This window comes from Alosa sapidissima, chromosome 24 (assembly GCF_018492685.1).
Source record: "Alosa sapidissima isolate fAloSap1 chromosome 24, fAloSap1.pri, whole genome shotgun sequence".
Lineage (NCBI taxonomy): Eukaryota > Metazoa > Chordata > Actinopteri > Clupeiformes > Clupeidae > Alosa > Alosa sapidissima.
In genome coordinates, this window is record NC_055980.1 from 5,167,345 (window position 1) to 5,187,927 (window position 20,583).

The following is a 20,583-nucleotide window of genomic DNA, read 5'->3' on the forward strand; positions in this document are numbered from 1 at the left end:
GAAGAGGCAGTTGTTTGGGTGACTGGGATCCCTGATAATTTTTCTTGTTCTCGACTGACATCTCCTTATGTAAATTTCCTGTAGGTTGGGTCGGGCACTTCTGGTGGTACGTTCAGCTGATCTCACTACTCTCTTCAGAGCTTTACGGTCTAGCTCAGTGCTATTTCCATACCAAGCTGTTAAACTCCAGAACTAAAGCCTGTATCCTTTAGATACTTATTGACTTTTGCTACATACAGAGACACTGTTTCTCTTTCGCTCACACTGCTCAGGCATATTCACATCCTCTCTCATCACATGAGCCCATTTTGCTGACATATCGGCTCTACAGTAATACGTCCACCTACGTGCTGACCTAAACATTCTCCACCAGAGCATCCCACACAACGGAGAGTACTCAACCTTGTCAATTTAACGATGTAGTTAGCATTTGAAGGTGTGTGTGTGTCTGTCTGTGTGTGTGTGTGTGTGTGTGTGTGTGTGTGTATGCGTGTATGCGTGTAGGCAGGTGGGTGGTGAGTGGCTGTGCCTGTGAGATGAAAGGAGATTGTAAGGACTCTGTTTGGACAAATGGAATAGACCTGAGGGCTCTTTGAAACTGAATCAGATTTGTTCTGACCCCCCAGGAAAAACATGCAGCGGAATAAACAGGTGGCCATGGGCCGCAAGAAATTCAACATGGACCCCAAGAAGGTAAGGGCATATACAGTAGTGGGAGCAGTAGATAAGGGCTCAGGTTGTTATGGATGAGTGAATGAACTTCTTTGTGTGTGTTGAGTGCTTGATTGTGTGTGTTCTCTCTCTATCTGTGTGTGTGTTTGTGTGTGCACCTCCTCGTTCCTCCTCTCTCTCTTTCTCTATTGCCGCTTGGCTTCTCACTCTTTTTCTCTCTCTTTCCCCTGACTTGGGTACCTCAGGGGATCCAGTTCCTGATAGAGAATGACCTTCTCAAGAACACATGTGAGGACATCGCCCAGTTCCTCTACAAGGGAGAGGGACTCAACAAGACTGCCATCGGCGACTACTTGGGGGAGAGGTGAGAAATCTCCTGGCTCTCCGCCCCTTCACTCGCCATCTCGTCTGTCAGTGTCCGGCTCTCCTGATGTGGCGCTGCACAGGGTGGAAAGGGTTAAATGTAATTAAAACCTCAGACAGCTTGTTTTGCTGTTTGTTATTGCAGAGCAGTTCAATCCATTGATCAGTCTCACACCCAGATATCTACTGAATGGCAGTTAATGGAATGGGGTGGGTGGGTGGGTGGGGAGTCACACAGGAAATAACTATGTGCGTGTGTGCATGGGACTGTGGCAGGCAGACACAGGAGCTAAAACAGGAAGTGCTATATGTATTTCATAACCAGGAAGTCACTGTTGTGTCCAACAGTGGTCATACTCATGAAGCCGCACTGGTCCAGTCATGTGTCTCCAAATAGATACAGTGACGCAGACACAAGCACTCCGAGTGTTTTTACACGATTAGGGCTTATTGTGACATCAGCGCTCCGTGCTGTCGTCAGCTCGTTCGCCACCGATGTGCTCACAGCGACTGAGTAACCCCAAGAAGTGCGTTACCACGGTGACTTCATCGGTTTTGATATCACCGCAGGGACATCTCACCTGTGACCTCAGAGCTGAGAATTGCACGACGGCCCCACCCCGCTCCCTCCTCCGCTGCTGTCATAATCTGATCTGGAGTCAGCGGCCTCGGCCTCACATGCTCCTTGGCTGAGACACACACACGCAGATAGATCAGCCTGGACACAGCCCAGCCAGCAGGCTCTATATCACGGCCTGTAAAAAGACATTGCTAGCCAAGCCCTCGATCTCCACCTCTAATCTGTATGGCATGATAATAAGCCGGTTGATTATGCAGGATGTAGGCCTGCATGTATTTTTTTTTCACATGCACTCTCACAGTGACTTAGGGATGTAGTGTTTTAGGGTGTCCAGGGATGATGGTGGGGAAGAGTGTTATCTGCACTGGGCCCATCTGCTCTCTCCAGTGTAGCAACAGAGGCTGGCTGGATGGATACTGAGATAGTCAGTGTGAGCACTCGAGGAATGTGTGTGTCTGTGTGTGTGTGTGTGTGTGTGTGTGTGTGTGAGAGACTGTGTCTCTGTCACACTGTTCTTCAACAGTTCACAGCTCAGCTGGAGGCTAGTGACAAGTCAATTGCTTAACCCAGTGGAGATTTCTCTCTCCCTCTCTCTCTCTCTCTCTCTCTCTCTCTCTCTCTCTCTTGCCACATCTCTGTCTCTCTTTCCATCCCCCTGACTTCTTCACACTCTTCCTCTCTCGTGGTCATCACAGTGTGACACACGCACTACGAATGACCTCACAATTCACACTCAACTTCCTCTCTGCAACTTGGAGCAGTCATTAACAGTTACATAGTGTGTGAGAATGCACGTGTGTGTGTGTGTGTGTGTGTGTGTGTGTGTGTGTGTGTGTGTGTGTGTGTGTGTGTGTGTGTGTGTGTGTGTGTGTGCGATTGTGCGATTGTGCGTGCAATTGCATGCACAGTGTGTGCGTGTGTGTGTGTGTCAGTAGGGGGGAGCTCCTTTTAAATGGATGACTTCCAAAGTGGGTTAATGCATTCCCAGCCCATCAGTATTATCGACTTGCCCCATTTTCTCACTGCTAGCTTCTCAAACCTCACTGACAGAATAGAGCACACACACATACACACACACACACACACACACACACACACACACACACACAGTGATGAGTGTTCTCCGCACATCACCTTCCTCCTGCGGGAGGGTGCACCGATGGCATCCCCACATCAGTGCAATTACTGCACACTCTCAGTGCTGTGCGATGCTAATGGTGGATAAATGGATAAACTATCAGCCACTTTAGTGGCGTTTAACTCCGTCACTCAGCCACAATGCACACACAGGTCCTGACTAATGGAGTCCGAATGGCCAGTCCCATGAGGATAGGGGAATGCTGCGTCCACAGCAGTCACTGATGACAACAACTCTCAGGTTAATGCCAGGGGTCAGAGGGGTTGATGAACTCTGCCATAGCAGGACAGTCATCCACAAATGTACTGCATTTCCTCGAGTATTGGTGTTCGATAGAGTATTGTTCAGTTGTGTGGTGAATGTGTGGGTAAGGTGTGAAGGGTGTCTCTGACATGATGGATCTCTCCCCACCCTTCTCTCACCCATTAGAGATGACTTCAACATCCAGGTTCTGCATGCATTCGTGGAGCTGCATGAATTCACAGATCTCAACCTAGTGCAAGCTCTCAGGTAAGACATACACACACACACACACACACACACACACACACACACACACACACACACACAAACACACACACACACACACACGTGTACATGTAAATAGTTTAGTTATATGGTCATTTTTGCAGCATGCCTAGACACATTGTGAAATGGGAACACTCTTTGACATGTCCATCATTTCACCTGATCAGGGTTTATTACTCACTTCAGTGATGCCAGTATCAGAGTTGGTAGACACCCAGGAGGGTAAAGAAAGATGCAAGTGGAGTGTTGCACTTGTGTGTTATCATGGTGAATCCCCTGATGTGTAATTTAGCGAGTGGAGTTAGCCACTAACTGATGATCAGTGTGTGGAGGCCTGTGGAGATGACACAAGTGAATTACTTGTGTCATTGGCTTGTTGTTTACTTTGCAGGCAGTTCCTGTGGAGTTTTCGGCTGCCTGGCGAGGCACAGAAGATCGACCGCATGATGGAGGCGTTTGCCCAGCGCTACTGTCAGTGCAACCCGGGAGTCTTCCAGAGCACAGGTGTGTGTGTGTGTGTGTGTGTGTGTGTGTGTGTGTGTGTGTGTGTGTGTGTGTGTGTGTGTGTGTATGTGTGTAAATAATGAGAGTGCTAAGATATTGAGTGTTTGAGCTAATGTAGATGTGGTGCTCCCCCCTGATTAAAGTGCTGGAGTCAGTAGTTCTATGAGTCCATAGACAGACACACACACACACACACACACTCTCTCTCTCTTTCTCTCTCTCTCTCTGTCTATGGGTCCATAGACAGACAGACACACACACACACACACACACACACACACACACACACACACACTCTCTCTCTCTCTCTGTCTCTCTCTCTCTCTCTCTTTCTCTCTCTCACACAAATCTTCCCACTGAACATCACTTACCTTGTTTATCCTCTCTGCTTTATCTCTCACTTCATCACTTCTGTCTTGCACCGGCACAAGTACTGTACTCGACCAGACACACACGCACACACACACACACCACTGGCCCTGTTGCCGTCTCTATTGTCTGTTAGCAGCTCACTCAATATACTCTTATGTCGCATGTATAATTCACCAGCCCATTAGTGTCTGTCTGTCCAGCTGTAGTCTGTGAGAGATTGTGTGTGTGTGTGTGTGTGTGTGTGTGTGTGTGTGGGAGGGAGGTATCTGAGTGCATCCATGTTTAGCAGACATTAGGTAAATTAGGTAAATGCCCACATGCACCTCATGACAACCTCATTCGGCTAGAGTGAGTGAGGTCAGCATGAAGTGGCCATTGGAGCCACAGTATTCTGGTCTCGGTGCGTCATGAAGCCGCTAATATGTGTGTGTGTGTGTGTGTGTGTGTGTGTGTGTGTGTGTGTGTGTGTGTGTATGTGTGTGTGTGTGTGCGTGCGTGCATGCGTGTGTGCGTGCGTGTGTGTGCGTACTCCAGATACCTGCTACGTGCTGTCGTTTGCCATCATCATGTTGAACACCAGCCTGCACAACCCCAACGTGAAAGACAAGCCGGGTGTGGAGCGCTTCATCAGTATGAACCGAGGCATCAACGACGGTGGAGACCTGCCCGAGGAGCTGCTCCGAGTCAGTCACACACACACACACACACACACACACACAAAGACACAGATAAACAGACAGACAGACAAGCATGCAGACAGAAAGAAGGAAAGAAAGAAAGAAAGAAAGAAAGAAAGAAACACACACACATAGTGTTTGTTACTAAAACACACTAACTGATATAATATTGACTTGCATTTACTTTCAGAACCTGTATGAGAGCATCAAGAATGAACCATTTAAAATCCCTGAAGATGATGGCAATGATCTCACACACACCTTTTTCAATCCAGACCGTGAGGGTTGGCTTCTTAAATTAGGTGAGTAAACTTGTGTGTGTGTGTGTGTGTGTGTGTGTGTGTGTGTGTGTGTGTGTGTGTGTGTGTGTGTGTGTGTGAGTGAGTGAGAGAGAGGGATGGATAGAGTATGAGATTGAAGCAGGCCATGTCTATCTCTCAGAGAGATGAGCATCATGTGCTAGTTTTGTATTGAAATGTCGTATTTGTTCTTGAGAATGTAATCAGTCGGAAAACAACCACTGAACTCAATCTCTGCTCCTGGCATGAGAAGTCCTGGCCCATGTGTTTGAGTGTGACATCCCACTGGTCATCAGTGGTGCAGGACATGTGAGTGTGTGTGTGTGTGTGTGTGTGTGTGTGTGTGTGTGTGTGTGTGTGTGTGTGTGTGTGTGTGTGTGTGTGTGTCCAGATAATCAGGAGGGCAGCATGATGGGTCCATGTTAATCTCAGCCAACACAATTCTGTCATGTCCCAACACACAAACACATGTGTGTACTGATAAATACACACAAATCTCCAATCGCAAAGCTTGATCAGCAGAGAAGCCTGCTTGTTGGGTTTGTGACAAATTTCAGAATCTCCATTTTTGGCCCCAGATCCATATTCAGATTCCAAAGCCTTTAGCATTAGGAAGAGATGGACCTTGAACAGAAACTGTTTTGGAGAGAGCAGTTGGATCAGTGTAAGCCAGACCCTTATTGTCCCTCACATGGCAAACGATCCTCACCAGGACAGATCTCCCTAGTCATCCTACAGGCAGCAAGCACAAGGCTTGTTCATGGTCCAGCCAAGGTGCTGAGGTAAGATGGTTACAGTGTTAGCACTCCCCCTACTGGCAAATGGAAGAACATGCAGGGTAGTATTTGATTTGTAACACCCTTCTAATTCCTTGTTGTCGCAATGAACATGGGTATGATTTCCTTATGATTTCAGAAAGTTTCATTTTGTTTTCCTTCTTTTCTTCCTCATTTGTTTGTTTGTTTGTTTTCCCATGTTGTCTCTCTTCAGGAGGTATGTACTCTTCCCATATTTGTTCATCTCAGCTCTGCTTCCGGGTGCTTCTCTATGCTCCGCCCTGCTCCCCGTGTGTCTGGGCTGCGTTTCGCTCTGTGCCCACTCCGTTTGCCTTTAACCATCATTTCATTTTGAGAAAGAATGAAATTGGTTTGGGTTTCTCTTTAATTTCAATTTTTTATGTTACTTCATGACCTCTTTTGACCTTTTGGTAGTATGATGGTTCATGTGGCACTTTTCTGTAGTGTCTGTGATTGTGTGTGGTGCGAGAGAGAGTGAGTGAGTGAATGTGTGAGTGAGTGAATGTGTGTATGTGTGAGTGACTGAATGTGTGTGTGTGTGTTTCAGCTCTTGGTGTGTCTGCCGTCATGTCAGTCCTGTCTGCCTGTGTTTGGGGAACTACAGCGTAGCCCTTAGAGCTGTCTCCACACAACTAGTGTGAAACTGAGACAAACTGCAAAGGGCTAGACGGTGTAAGAACCAAAACAGACATTTGTGTGCTGCGCTGCATTTTGTAACTAGCCAGCAGGAGTCAAGAAAGCTTTGCTGAACTGCAGTGGAGTTATGAGAACGAACAAGAGAGAAAAAGAGAGAGTCAAAAGGAGAAGTCACGACTCCACTTAAGTGCAGCAAAGCATGTCTCCCTCAGAAGAGTCAGGTCTCCATCTTCAGCGGACTCCACTCTCTCCTGACTACTCACTGAGACCCTGCTGTGGGTGAGGGCTGTAGTTGACCTCCTGACTCCAGTCTGCTGTTCGTGCCTTTTAACTGATGCTCTGTATCTGTGACCATAAGTCTACGGGCTTCAGTTTATTGGCATTGTTGACCCCTCTGAGTTATATGTATTAATATTCTATATCTACTGTCCTCCAACCAAGTCTAGTGCCATATAAAACAACCACTAACTCTTCCCCATGTTTATTGCTGTGCATATATGCCAGTCTCTCCCTGCTTGAGCCCTGTGCAATGATCCCCTCAGCTACTAGACAAGGATAAGGTCTATTTCACCTCTCAGCTTGAGCTGCAGGCACTGTGTGTAGAGTGTGCTTTTGGTGTAGACATGCTAATGCTGTATTTTCATGGCTTTGAGGTGTGTGCATATTAATGTTGATGTGTACTGTATGAGTTTGTGTGAGAGAACATGAGAGATTAAAAAAAAACATCAGAGGTGCTGTATGCATGGGGGGTTTCCAGTGTTTGTCCGACATCTCTGTCTGTTTTCCTGTCTGTCTCCCTATGCTTCCTTTGTTCTGTGAGCCCAGGCTGTCAGCTTGCCTGACCAGTAACAAGCAATAACATTAGCCTCATTCAAGGCCAGCTGGCAGTTAACCTCTATGAGCAACAAGTACGAGCAGGCTGGGGGAATCTTTTGGTGTGTGTGTGTGTGTGTGTGTGTGTGTGTGTGTATCTCTGACTAGCAGTCTCCCGGGTGCCTTCCAACATGGTGTGTGCATTCCTGTCTGAACCATCATCGTCAGCTTCTGTGTTAGAAAGCTCGGCCATCGCTCTTGCTCCAAACCTTCATCCTGCCAACATCTCGCCGTCTCCAGCGACTCATTGCCTCTCCCGCTGCCCCCCCCAACACCCCCTCATCACGACCGTGGCCTCTGCTGACATGTAGTTGTGTTTCACAGGTGGCCGTGTAAAGACTTGGAAGAGGAGATGGTTCATCCTGACCGATAACTGCCTCTATTACTTTGAGTACACCACTGTGAGTAGATAATAGGATCCAGTTCAATGACATCGCTGTGTGTCCTATTAATGGACATTATGAGTGTGTAGGTGATATTGTGTGTTATTCACCCATATCCTGTGCTGCTGTGATTTGTATCAGGATAAGGAGCCTCGAGGCATCATTCCCCTGGAGAACCTCAGCATCAGAGAGGTGGATGACTCCAAGAAGCCAGTAAGTCCTATTCATTTAGTGTTTCATATATCTTTGTCAGTTATAATTGCATCGTGAGGCAGATCAATCATATTGCACAATCTAACTCTCCCTCTCCATTGTTGTTCCTGTTTCCATCTCAACAGAATTGCTTTGAGCTGTTCATCCCAGACAATAAAGACCAGGTGATCAAGGCGTGCAAGACCGAGGCAGACGGACGTGTAGTGGAGGGCAATCACACCTTCTACCGCATCTCAGCCCCCACCACTGAGGAGAAGGACGAGTGGATCAACAGTATCAAGTCAGTCACTCTTATAAATGAGAGCAAATCATTAATTTCCATAGAAATGTCAATATCAGCAAAAAAGCGATTCATTAAAAAGTGTGATTTGTATTAAAACCATTAGATTCTAGATGATTTACATTAACACACTCTCTGTCTGGTAATTGTGGAAGAATATTATTCTTGTCATTTGTAATGTTAAATTAGACTCTAACTCTAATAAACACCATTTGTGTCCTGTGCAGAGCTGCAATCAGTAGGGACCCTTTCTATGAGATGCTGGCAGCGCGGAAGAAGAAGGTGTCCTCTATGAAGAGGCAGTAGGACTCCTGTGTAGATGACCGCAGCTTCTTATACACTGGGCACTGGACCTTATAACTTGGGGCTTGGGTGAGGGAGGAGGCGGGAAGGGTGCAGAGGACTGGGTGTCCGTGGTGGCGTGTCTGACCGTGTGCAGATGGAACAGAGGGAATGCTGGGAGCTGGCTCAGGATCTTCTGTATCTTTTCCACCCATCAGCACTCTCTCCAGGACTTTGCCTTGCTTTCTCGCTCAACGTCCGACGACGAGAGGAAGGCTGGAAAGAGCTTCTTCTCTGATAGAACATTCAAATGAACACACACGCACACACACACACACACACACACACGCGCGCACACACACACACACACAAAACCATCTCAACTCAGCGGGTCTGACTGAATGTGGCATCCTGTTTAAGATTTTGTAAAACTTGCCACAGATGTGGGAAAAAAACTCCTGTGCTTTAATAGACGAAGGAAGGATATGTGCACCTATTTTTACACCACAATTCTCTGTCAGGGGAGGACTTCTCACTTAGTTGTTCTCAAAAGTAGAGAGTAGTCACATTAATTAATCAGCTCTTTGGTTAACCATTTTTTCTTGGTGTCCTTTTGCCCAAGTCATGCAACTTCTGTAAGGCTGTGTAGATATTCTTCATATTCACTCTCATGTTAAACAGCTGGGCTATGACTGTTATGTGGTGTGATGTTTTGTGTTGTAGTAAGTTGTAAAAAAAAGAATGAAAATGTCATCTCTGCCAAAGTTTTTTTTACACATTGCTTTTTTTTTTATCCATGTTCACTTTTTAAGTATGCTTTTTGTGAAATATGCCCATTTCCCCTTTTGCCACAGCAATCACACATCTCACACATCTCATCTTAATTCCAGGCTCGAATGAGCATAACAACACAACCTATGATCTGCTGCAAACAGGTGAAGACTGAGCAGAACCCCCCCCTCCCCACCCACGTACTGTACTGTGTCTGCAAGGTGGCTCTGCTGTGGGTGTGAAGGATGCTGTATACTTAAACTGTAAATTCTTTGCGGCTTGTCTGTAGGCAGGCCACACACACAAACACAGAATATAGCTGTGATCCCTACAAGTGCAGCTGTTATGTGCTTTGTGCTACCCTTGCTGACACATCTGACTCGTTTCCTCTTTTTCTTCCCAATATAACTCACTGAGATACTGTTACTGTTCATACTGCAGAAAGGATCGATTGTCATTTGGTAAAACCTCAATTTTCAAGATGAATGACAGTAGCGTACATGCTCCCAGTTTCTAACCTACTACTAATATGCTTCCATCATTTGAATGAGTTCTTATTTGGTTGTATTTCTGTTTGCAGTCCTCTTGTTTCCAGAGTGGCATTAGAGTGAAAGCCATGAACATGAGCTTTTTTTGTTTGTTTTATAAGCCATATGTGTGTTTCTTTCTTATTTAAATATGCTGGTAATTTAGAAAACAAAACTATCAAATTTAAGTAGTTTATTTATCAAAGTGATGTATATACTTAAATGTATAGGTTAATCTTTTATTTTAAAATATGTTTGTGTGATCATTTATGAAGTTGGGTGCCAGTTTTATTTGTTTTGTTAACATACAGTAGCTTTTTTCACCAATGTCACATAGCCTACCCATGCGCTGATAAACAATAAATAACATGGTAAGTGCTTTGAAATGATCTTCATATGTTCCTTTCAGTGATCTATTTAGGTATTGAATTAATCAGTAAAACAAATGCAAAACACATTAGACATTAAAAGGCCATTATTGTAAACCCAACTCGTAAGAAGCTGCTGTAGGACTAATGCATGTAATACAAAGTCCCTCTAGTTTCTTCATGTATGTTTATCATTGACTATAAGGGTGGTTATGTAGCCTAAATTTGTCTGTAGTGTTTATTCAACAGGAAATAATTGCAACTTACCCTACTCTTACAGTTTCTGCCAATTTACTGACTGCAAATATTATTTCACATTTTCTATTACATATTTACATTTTCTATCAAATTGTTACACCCATAGACTGTATATATATACTGGTTGATGCTAGAAAGTATCCAAACAGAAGTGGAAACTGGAGAATTCTAGAATTCTAGCTACAAAACATTCTGGGCTCGAGGAGAAACATGTTTGAAAATCTTCAGTTACAAAGGAAAGGTTGACTGTTAGAAGTTAACTGTTAGCCGATAGCTTTTATTATGATAGAAAGCTATTTTATTTTATTTCCTCACTGTTATTTACGTTACAGTTGGTAGGGAATTAATGCCATGTTGGCGAATACTTTTTAAAGGGCATACTCTTTTTAAGCCCACAGGCTCAAAATATTTAAATAGAATATAGATAGGTGGCTAACATTAACATTAGCTAACGTTACCTTAAATGTTGACTTAACGCTAACGCTAATTTCAGTTTGTTAATGATTTCACTATTTGATAGCCAAATGTTAATTTAGCACAAAGTTGTGTGTGCAAATAAGTTCACACAATAATGGAGGTAGATCAACGAGTTGGTTTTTTCCAACATAATACACTAAAGATCTTAAAACTGAAGCCTGACAAATGGCAAAAGTTCATCAGTGCAGAGGAGAATCTAACTGCAATGGTCAATTTCTTAGAAAAAACCGACGTGGAGGAACTTGTGATATCTCTCAATGCAGCTTCGCAGCTTATGGTTAATCTCGGATTTCCTCAGACAATTAAAAACAAGGCAGTATATTTCGTTAAGCATGACAGTGTAAAAATAACCAAAGATAACATAAAACAAATATTAATTGGAGATGTAGCCAATTCGCCAGTGGAAGCCACAATTGGAGTAATGGAGGAGGTAAGTTAAAACCACACTTGTTCTAATCTTCAAATTGATTTGCTGAAATAAGTGTTACAGTGTACACAGTCACAGCCACAGTTTGTTGAATTCAGGTTGACGTTATGGCTTGACTGGTTGTAGTAACTAAGCTAAATGTACATTCAAATGTAAATGTACTATGGCCATTGGATAGTCAGTAAACTGTCCGTGGGTGGACATGGAAAAGGAAGGAGTCCTAAATGCATGTTATCCAGTAGCACATTTTGAATATCATGACTGAGATCTGTCCTCTGTGTACAGGTTGTTTACCCTCTACATACTAATAGAGACAACATCAGGTGTTGGCCCAAGGTTGTGTCTGAAGATGTAACACGTCATGCACACAAGCTGAAAAATGAAGTATTTGTGGTGGGAGGACAGATCAAAGGAAGAACATTTCTACCATTGCCAGAAAATTGTGACGGATATTCCCAGTGAGGCAAACCCACACATTAGTATTGTCCTTTGATATGGAGGTTGTTCAAACCCAGAATTTTAGTTACACCCTTCCCCTTTCCAGGTATTCTTCAACGGTGGATAGCAGGATAATGCACACATTTGAGACAGTGATAATAGACTGGACCCATCAAGTATCAGATGTACTAAATAAAGATTCTGCCCAGCCAATATTAGATAGGTTCAATCCTCTTCCCAAGGTGGAATTTGATTTCTGGAACAACAGGTTGAAGAATCTTGAATGTATACACCAACAGGTAAAATGAAATAGGCTAATATACTAGGCTACTAAGGGGAAAAGTTGAATCTATGAAGAAACATGGTAACTGTACATCTTTCTTCCCAAGCTAATGGATCCTAGAGTATGCACAATGGCAAAAATAGTAGAAAGTGTGGGAAGCATGTACTGGCCTGCTCTGAACAAAATCTACATAGATGTCCAGGAGGGTAAAAGTTTTGCTTTAGATTTGTATTTTCTGTGTTTCACCACATGTTTTATGTTTGTACAGTATTAATGATACATCTCTTTATCACAGGCCTGAAAGAAGCTCGGGACATTGTTATGTACCTGAAACCTCTTCAAAAAATACTAGATGAAATTGAGCAGTTGGATTATCCATTGGTAAATTGTAGAATCAGAAGTTCAAATGTTTTATTTTTTTACATGACAGTGATCTCCTACTGAGCAATATTGGACTGTGTGTTTGTTTTAGCTTCCCCCTTACATTGAATCTGTGATGCACACAGTGTGTCTAATATGGGCAAATTCACAGCACTATAGCCGTCCAGCCAGAGTCATCGTCATCTTACAGGAAATCTGCAACCTCTTCATTGATATGGTATGGGTATTTCATGTTTAAGACATTAATAGCATATTTCAGTTATTGTACATTTAACATATTTTTGTCTTTGAAAAAGTAAATAATAATATTAGGGCTGTCAAAATAACTGATTAATTTCGAAAAAATGACTGATTAAAAAAATTAGTGCAGATTAATCGATTCCGTATGACCTTTGACCCCGAGCCGTTCTAGTCAGTAAAAATTGGACTGTAAAATGAAGGAGAGAGAAGAAAACGTGCTGCTTGGATCATTGATTGGAACATTTACTTTTAAAAAACGGCCTGATGGTGTATCTGGTGTTGAAAATAAAGTCCTCTGCAATGTCTGCAGCAAGGAATTTGCATATCACCGGAGTTCCTCAACTCTATAGTCGCACATCAATGCAAAGAAATAAGTGTTGACATTGAGGGAAGTATTAATTTATTTTCATTGTGTCCCCTAGGTTATATCTGTGGCCTGAAATGCCTTGTATGTAAAAAAAAAACTTCTTCCCGAAGCACTTTATTTTGAATTTATTTGAATTTGAAGCACTTGCATATTAGGTCATATCATAGATTATTATGGCAATGATTTGAACAGTGAAAATAATAATAAAAGAGTTTTTGAACTTTAATGTCACTAATGCTGATTATTCAATGATTCATTTGAATTTAAATATTTAAAATACTTTCACAGCAAAAATTATATATGCGATTAATTTAGATTAATTAATCACAGAGTATGTAATTAATTAGATTTTTTAATCGATTGACAGCCCTAAATAATATTAATACTAAACCAACACCTGTATTGTTGCAGACCAGAAATTATTTGGGTCCTGAGGAGGTGATGAAAGGCTTGCAAGGAGAAATAGATGAAGTACTAGAGACTATCAGAACAAGTATAGTCGTTTTGGTAACCCTCAGAGAGAGCTATGACAAGTGCAGGATTAAAATGGACAAATACTTCACAGTAGTGAGTACTATTTTTCTTGTGCTTAAGAACTTCCAAGAGTTTCTAATGTAATAATGGTGGGACACACAACTAGTCTCCAAATCCAAATAATTATTATATTGATCTGCCTGGCAATCAAGTCATGCACACAGGACAGTTTCAAAATGGCCAACCTCCTTTAGTGACATTTTAAAGGTGAAATGGTTCCTAAACATGTTTGTTGGTGCTGTTTTTGTATCTCATAACCAATAGGAACGGACAGCTAAACATTGGGAATTTCCATCATACCTTGTCTTCACACGACTTGATGCATTTTTACAGCGCTTGAAGACTATCGAGGTATTCTTACAGTCTCTGTTTAACTGCACCTTCTGTGAAGAAGAGATTCTGTTGAAATGATTTCTGATCTCTGAATCGTTTACACTGCCTTTTAGGATGTGTATGTTATCTCAACTGAACTTCTGAAACTTGAAAAAGTTGACATTCAAGGCGTAAGAGGATGTGCAATGGGAAACCTGGTCTTCGGGATTTATGAGGAATTTCTTGAGCTTGTGAAAATATTTGCAGAATGCAAATATGATGCAATTGACAGTGATGACAAGGTATATCTGACAATGTTGGCTATATGATGTACTTGTTACAGCTGTCTTCACAGTTATTAAGACAATGACCTCATTGTGATTCTTGCAGATGTTTGACGAGGACTATAAAGATTTCCAAGAACGAATTGTGGACATAGAGAGACGTCTGGGAACTATACTGTGCCAGGCTTTTGATGACTGCTCATGCACCGAGTCTGCTGTGAAGGTCAGTGACTCTACTGCAGATATATAAAAGACATTGTTAAATTATAACAACTATACCAATATGTCAGTAAGCCTTGTGGCAATGTTTGCTGATAATACACAACATTTACACTCTCCCCTTCTAGCTCTTTGACATGTTTGGGTTCATCTTGGAGAGGCCTCATATTCAGTCACAAATTGCCTCCAAGTACAAAGAGCTGGTGGACATGTTCAGCTCTGAGCTGGATATCACCAAGCTGGTGTTTGATGCACAGATGTCTGCAGCAGAGATGTACAAAGGCATCCCTCCGATCTCAAAGAACATGCCTCATATTGCAGGACAATTAAAGTGGGCTCAAGAGTTGCGAGACAGAATACAGACTCCAATGACAAGCTTCAAAGCAATCTCTCATTCGTATGTGCCATATAAAAATCCTAAAATCTGTTATGTTATGGAAATCTGTATCTGTTATGTCTGTGTTACCATTAAGTATGTTATGAAATGTATGATGCAGTGTCTTGAAGTGAAGTACATATATAATTTATGTTGTGTCACGTATGTTGAGCAATACTGTAAGTTAGGTGACGCAGTGCCTGGAGCCTTCCTTTGGGGACAATAAAGTATACCTTAGCCTTAAACTTAATTCCAAGAATACTTACATACCTGGAAAGAGTACTATGATAAGTGAGAGTATGTATCTATATTTTCTTGTATTATGTTAGCTTTACACATGTCTTTTTCTGTATCAAGATGCATGAACACTGATGAAGCCAGGCTTGTTTTCCAAAAATATGATGAGATGATGAAGCTTCTTAATGACTATTGCACACGGGTGTACACAAACTGGACCTCCCAAGTTGATGTAGACTGTAGGTTCAATCTAGACCAGCCCCTCCTTTTACGAGACAAGGAGAAAAATGTTCTCAGTGTTAATTTCAACAGACAGGTAAATGCATTTCAATTTTCATTCAGGTGTACCATGTTGTATGTGTATAGCAAGATGTTACATCTCTACATCATTGCATCTTGTGCTCAAAGCTCGTTGCAGTATTACGGGAGGTGAAATACCTCACTATCCAAGGACAGGATAGCATCCCACCCAGTGCAGCTGATGTTTTTGCAAAACATGAAATCTTCAGGAAGTATGTTAGCAACCTGGATCTCATTGTCTTCTGGTACAATGAGGTAAGACATATAATAGTACTTTGCCATTTGCCGTTGATACCACACCGTTCAGATTCTTTCAAGTCAATTCTCTCAAGCTTACTTGGAAATATAATATAGTTTGGAAAGAAGCAGATAACCTATTGTTAAATGACTTCTTCCATAGGTTAGAGCTACAGTGCTACCGGTGGAGTTTCCTCTTATAGAGAAGGAACTGAATAGCATTGATGAGCAGCTCTCACAGGCTGAAACTACGCTGTGCTGGAATAGTAATGGTGGGCATAGCAACATACTGTACTGTACTGGCACACCACATGTAATCCTAAAGCAGCTAATTAGCTGTCATACCCCTATTGAGCCTATTTCCATTCCCACCCACTATGGTTACAATTTTGGTTGTCATGCTGTCTTAGAGCACGATTGAGGGGTGAATAGATTTAATTCAGCAATGCTATTTTCTCTACAGGTGTGTGGGAGTATATTCAGAGAATGAGAGACACCTTGAAAGATTTCCAAACAAGGATCAGTATGGCGAAAGCTAATGTCAATACGATGCTTTTGATTATGGATGTAAGTATCTGGTCGAAGACTCTAATAAATCCATTCAGAAAAATAAAAACTTACTTGCGAGGAAATTTTATTTACATAACTAAATCCTCAATCACAACTACTAAGAGGGAAATCCTTGAACTTTTCTGTTATTGTTTTCTTTGTTTTAGGACTGGTCACATTCTCCTGTCTTTGAGAGGAAGGACAATAAAAAAGAATCACTGCTCGATCTGGATGGCCGGCAAACTACATTAAAGAAAAAGTACAAGGCCGTCCAAGAATCTGGAGTTAGGCTGCATGCACTGACAGAGGTATTGTTCAGTTCTACATTGTATGTTTGATTGGAAGGCGAGCATGCTAGCAAGCAAGCTATAAACCCAAGGGTTCTATCTAGCATCTCCTACTAGTATGTCTCTTAAGGCGTCAAGAGTTAGGTTTAGCCTACCTAATGTTCATACTGCACAACTATTGTACTAGCTGGCTACTGCTACATATGCATGGCTAATGCTGCTCGTGTTGGACCTCAAAATCTAAATTGCCTGTATTACTCCTGAAACAGGAAAATAAGAAGCTGTTTGGAGCAGATGAGAACTCACAATCTTGGAAAGAATACATAGACTATATTGATAATATGGTCTTACGTGGATTTTTCAAGGCTGTCCATGTATCACTGGAATTCCTTTCTGATAATATGCACGCTGAGGTAAGAATTCCACTCAATACAATCTTTTGTAATATTCTTATATGTTGATTCTGGTATCAGTATGCCATTTCCTAACTGAATGACTCTGTTTTGTAGTTTTGTAAATATCCTTTATTTGAAGTACGTTTTGAACTTGACGATGACGACACGTATTTCCACCCATCTCTTGGTTATGGTGCGGTTAATGGTTTCTGTGATGTGGTGGAGAGCCTGATTGAAGATGTCTATGGATGTGCTCAACTTGTTTCACGTGTGTCCCTGACTAATACAATGACATACCAAGTGAGTAGAAAAAGATATCTGCAAGCCTGACAGTCACACTTTAAAATATGTATAAAGCTCAGTCACAGATAACACTATTTTACTATAATTGTTACTATTTAGGAACCATTAGTTGCTAGAGTCTCTGAAGAGCCTCACATACTGTCTGTGCATGACCCATAACGCAAGCACAATGACAAGTACATTTGGCATTACATTTCCCTGTATTCCTCTGCTGCTAAGGGCAGTGCTACCTGTGACATCCCTTCCATTCTGATGTAGTCTAATGTTGGGTCACTTATGACATGCCCTCCCTAGATTGAGCTGGAGGAATTGGCTGAGCTAAATGACTTACGTGAGGAGATTATGAACCAGGTTCTTGCAGTCATGAAAGAGGCCCAGGACTACCGCGAAGGCCTCTACAAGTACGCATATTTATGGCAGGACAACCAAGAGGAGTTCATGGAACAGTTCCTGCTGTATGGTAAAGTGCTCACCCAAGAAGACATCGAGGCTCAAGGAGATGAGGCTGTCCCCACCAACCCCCCTACGCTCAAGGAGTTCAAGGGGGAGGTAGGGGTCTCTGAAAAAGAAAAAAGAACAGTTAGATGATAGAAGCTTACTTCATTTATGACAATAGTATCTTGATGCATCCCTGTTTTTCTTGTATTAACTGTAGATTGACAACTATGAAAACTTGTACAAGGAAGTGAGCACACTTGAGAACTCTAGATTGTTGCAACGATGGCTTCAGATTGACGTCAGGCCTTTCAAGCATATTATCTTTAACATAATCAAGAGATGGAGTCTGATGTTCAAGCAGTACCTCATTGACCGAGTTACCAATAGGTAATGTTGATCACAAACTATGATTTAAGCACTTTATACTATGAAATATTATGTATGGGAGTATAACCTTACCGGGTGTGTGTCTTAGTCTGAAGGACCTAGACTTGTTCATCAAGGACAGGAAGTGTGGCCTCTCTAAGACAGTGGAGGAGGGAGACTATGAAGGCCTGGTAGGGGTCATGGGGCACCTGATGAAGGTGAAAGACCGGCAGGCAGCCACGGATACTATGTTTGGCCCTCTGAAGGAGACCATTGAGTTCCTGAAGGAGTATGGAGAGGAGCTGCCAGATGAAGTCCATGCTCAATTGCAGGCAAGTAGACACACATGACCGCATTGCTTTTGTCTGTTGAGTTAATCGTTTTCAGCTTAAATTGTCTGTCGAATGAATAATTTCTTTGTTTGCTTAACAAACTTGCTGTGTTTATTTTTTCCCCGCAGGACCTCCCAGAGCACTGGAACAATGTGAAGAAGTCTGCTCTACAGGTCAAGCAGAATGTTGCTCCTCTGCAAGCACATGAAGTAAACATCATTCGCAGGAAGTGTCAGCAGTTTGAGGTCTGTAGTTTGAGAAAAGAATAACAGTTTGGTGCAGATTGAACATCAGTGCTGTGGAATGAAACATTTCACTTGTGCCCACAGATTAAGCAACATGAGTTCCGGGAGAAATTCCGACAGCAGCCTTTCTTCCTCTTCTCCTATGAAGAGCCACATGCAGCACTGGATGAGGTAATACTGCAGGGCTCAGCTGTGGGCTTAAAGGCATTTATCTCCAGGCCCAAATATTTATCCAACCAGCCAAATCTTTACAACAGAACCGCGACGTTGAAAAGGGACTTGAGAGTTTTGTTTACGTTAGAGTTAGCACATTCTATCTATTGTTCTCAGAGAGGTTGGGTAAAGTTGACAGTAAATAGAACACTAGTGGTTAAATAAGCTCCAATCATTAACCATCTTAAAGTTAACAATTGTATATTCTGTAATCAAGCATTGTGACATGATGATATGTATCCTATAGTTAGTTACAGAGGAAAGAAGGCTTAATTTGTTCTGAATGAGCATAGCCACAAACAGTTTGCAGTTCTGACTGAAATGATATTTCTTAAAGAAGCACAGTCAGCTTTGGCACTATTACACTATCAAAATAACAGTGTACCATGTGAGACCATAGAAGAGTACCCACTGTGGGTCTTTCTAATTAGGACTGTTCAAAACATGTTTATGCTCTTTTTCAGACTGAGGCGGCCATTGTGGCTTTAGAAACGGAGATGAAGGCCTTGTCTCAGTCCGCCAGCTTGTTTGAAGTTAATGTCCCTGATTACAAACAGCTCAAGGCTTGCCGGAAAGACATAATCTTACAGAAGGAATTGTGGGATATGATCTTATTGGTAGGGAATTTCTGATTCATTTGCACATCTTTGTTAAAACTAATGAGATGTTACAAATACCGTAGAAAGATGGAATCATGACATGATCATGTTATCCCCAGGTGAAAGGAAACATGAATGACTGGAAGACTACTCTGTGGAAGGACATCAATGTGGACGACATGGACATGGAAACCAAAAAGTATGCCAAAGACATCAAAGGCCTGGACAAAGAGATGAGGGCCTGGGATGCCTTCAGTGGGCTGGACAGCATGGTCAAGAACATGCTGACGTCTCTGCGCGCAATTGGAGATCTGCAGAATCCAGCTATCAGAGATCGCCACTGGCTTCAACTCATGATGGCCACCAAGGTGTTGCATAATACAAAATCAGATTAAAACCATCACACATCTGAAGCGATAGTTTAAGGTTTCCGAATCTGGTATTTTCTATGCTGTGTTTACTTCAGATGGATCTATTTTAAATGTGTATAGTCATTTTACCACAAGTTGATATGATTATTTTCTGATGTGTCCTTGTTGTTATGGCTTTCAGGTGAAGTTTGAAATGTCAGAGAAGACTACCTTTGAAGATTTACTCCAGCTCAACCTTCATGAGTTTGAGGATGAAGTGCGTGGCATTGTGGACAAAGCTGTCAAAGAGTCCACTATGGAAAAGGTGAGTTAATCCACCCTTCCAACTAGAGGTGGGAGGCAAAAGAGTATGAAGGATCCTTTCCACCCTTACTTCCCACTAGTCTGAGACCACCATAGTGAGCTTTAAAACATGTTCCGTAACGTTTTCTGCTCGTTGTCTTGTTTGATTGCCTGTGTAGATGCTGCTGGAGCTGGATAAGACGTGGAGCACCATGGCGTTTGAGCACGAGCCCCACGGCCGCACGGGCACCATGCTGCTCAAGCCCAATGAAGAGCTGGTGGAGACGCTGGAGGACAACCAGGTGCAGCTGCAGACGCTCATGACCTCCAAGTACATCGCCCACTTCCTGGAGAAAGTGTCCGGCTGGCAGCAGAAGCTCTCCACCGCCGACGCCGTCATCTCCATCTGGTTCCAAGTGCAGCGCACCTGGACCCACCTGGAGAGCATCTTCATTGGCTCAGATGACATTCGTAAACAGCTGCCCGAGGACTCCAAGCGCTTTGAACGCATTGACTTGGACTTCAAGGTAATTACACAACTGATTTGAATTTGGGTTATAATACAGATTT

The 20,583-nt window shown here is 42.6% G+C and overlaps 2 protein-coding genes across 7 annotated transcripts in view; both read left to right on the top strand.

The window, feature by feature from the left end:
* The window catches only part of cyth1b (cytohesin 1b), a 67,622-nt gene extending 57,338 nt beyond the window's left edge, over positions 1-10,284 (top strand). For 3 of the 6 annotated variants that reach the window (XM_042083386.1, XM_042083385.1, XM_042083388.1), the window contains exons 4-13: positions 627-693; positions 918-1,036; positions 3,183-3,263; positions 3,673-3,785; positions 4,692-4,840; positions 5,025-5,137; positions 7,762-7,840; positions 7,964-8,035; positions 8,161-8,315; positions 8,543-10,284. In XM_042083386.1, the coding sequence (XP_041939320.1) occupies positions 627-693; positions 918-1,036; positions 3,183-3,263; positions 3,673-3,785; positions 4,692-4,840; positions 5,025-5,137; positions 7,762-7,840; positions 7,964-8,035; positions 8,161-8,315; positions 8,543-8,621 (1,027 nt within the window). In that variant the 3' untranslated portion in view covers positions 8,622-10,284. The other 3 variants (XM_042083389.1, XM_042083384.1, XM_042083387.1) reach the window with 3 other exon arrangements.
* Positions 10,285-10,749: 465 nt separating this feature from the next.
* Positions 10,750-20,583, top strand: part of LOC121700439 (dynein heavy chain 17, axonemal-like) — a 32,565-nt gene continuing 22,731 nt past the window's right edge. The window contains exons 1-27 of the mRNA XM_042083381.1: positions 10,750-11,428; positions 11,711-11,883; positions 11,970-12,162; positions 12,253-12,352; positions 12,442-12,527; positions 12,619-12,744; positions 13,546-13,701; positions 13,933-14,019; positions 14,115-14,282; positions 14,371-14,487; positions 14,612-14,880; positions 15,217-15,412; positions 15,505-15,651; positions 15,797-15,905; positions 16,097-16,200; positions 16,350-16,490; positions 16,739-16,882; positions 16,979-17,164; positions 17,462-17,716; positions 17,823-17,992; positions 18,081-18,303; positions 18,432-18,548; positions 18,633-18,719; positions 19,226-19,378; positions 19,480-19,728; positions 19,913-20,035; positions 20,193-20,540. Of these exons, the coding sequence (XP_041939315.1) occupies positions 11,093-11,428; positions 11,711-11,883; positions 11,970-12,162; positions 12,253-12,352; positions 12,442-12,527; positions 12,619-12,744; positions 13,546-13,701; positions 13,933-14,019; positions 14,115-14,282; positions 14,371-14,487; positions 14,612-14,880; positions 15,217-15,412; positions 15,505-15,651; positions 15,797-15,905; positions 16,097-16,200; positions 16,350-16,490; positions 16,739-16,882; positions 16,979-17,164; positions 17,462-17,716; positions 17,823-17,992; positions 18,081-18,303; positions 18,432-18,548; positions 18,633-18,719; positions 19,226-19,378; positions 19,480-19,728; positions 19,913-20,035; positions 20,193-20,540 (4,563 nt within the window). The 5' untranslated portion in view covers positions 10,750-11,092. The remainder of the gene's footprint in view (positions 11,429-11,710; positions 11,884-11,969; positions 12,163-12,252; positions 12,353-12,441; positions 12,528-12,618; positions 12,745-13,545; positions 13,702-13,932; positions 14,020-14,114; positions 14,283-14,370; positions 14,488-14,611; positions 14,881-15,216; positions 15,413-15,504; positions 15,652-15,796; positions 15,906-16,096; positions 16,201-16,349; positions 16,491-16,738; positions 16,883-16,978; positions 17,165-17,461; positions 17,717-17,822; positions 17,993-18,080; positions 18,304-18,431; positions 18,549-18,632; positions 18,720-19,225; positions 19,379-19,479; positions 19,729-19,912; positions 20,036-20,192; positions 20,541-20,583) is intronic.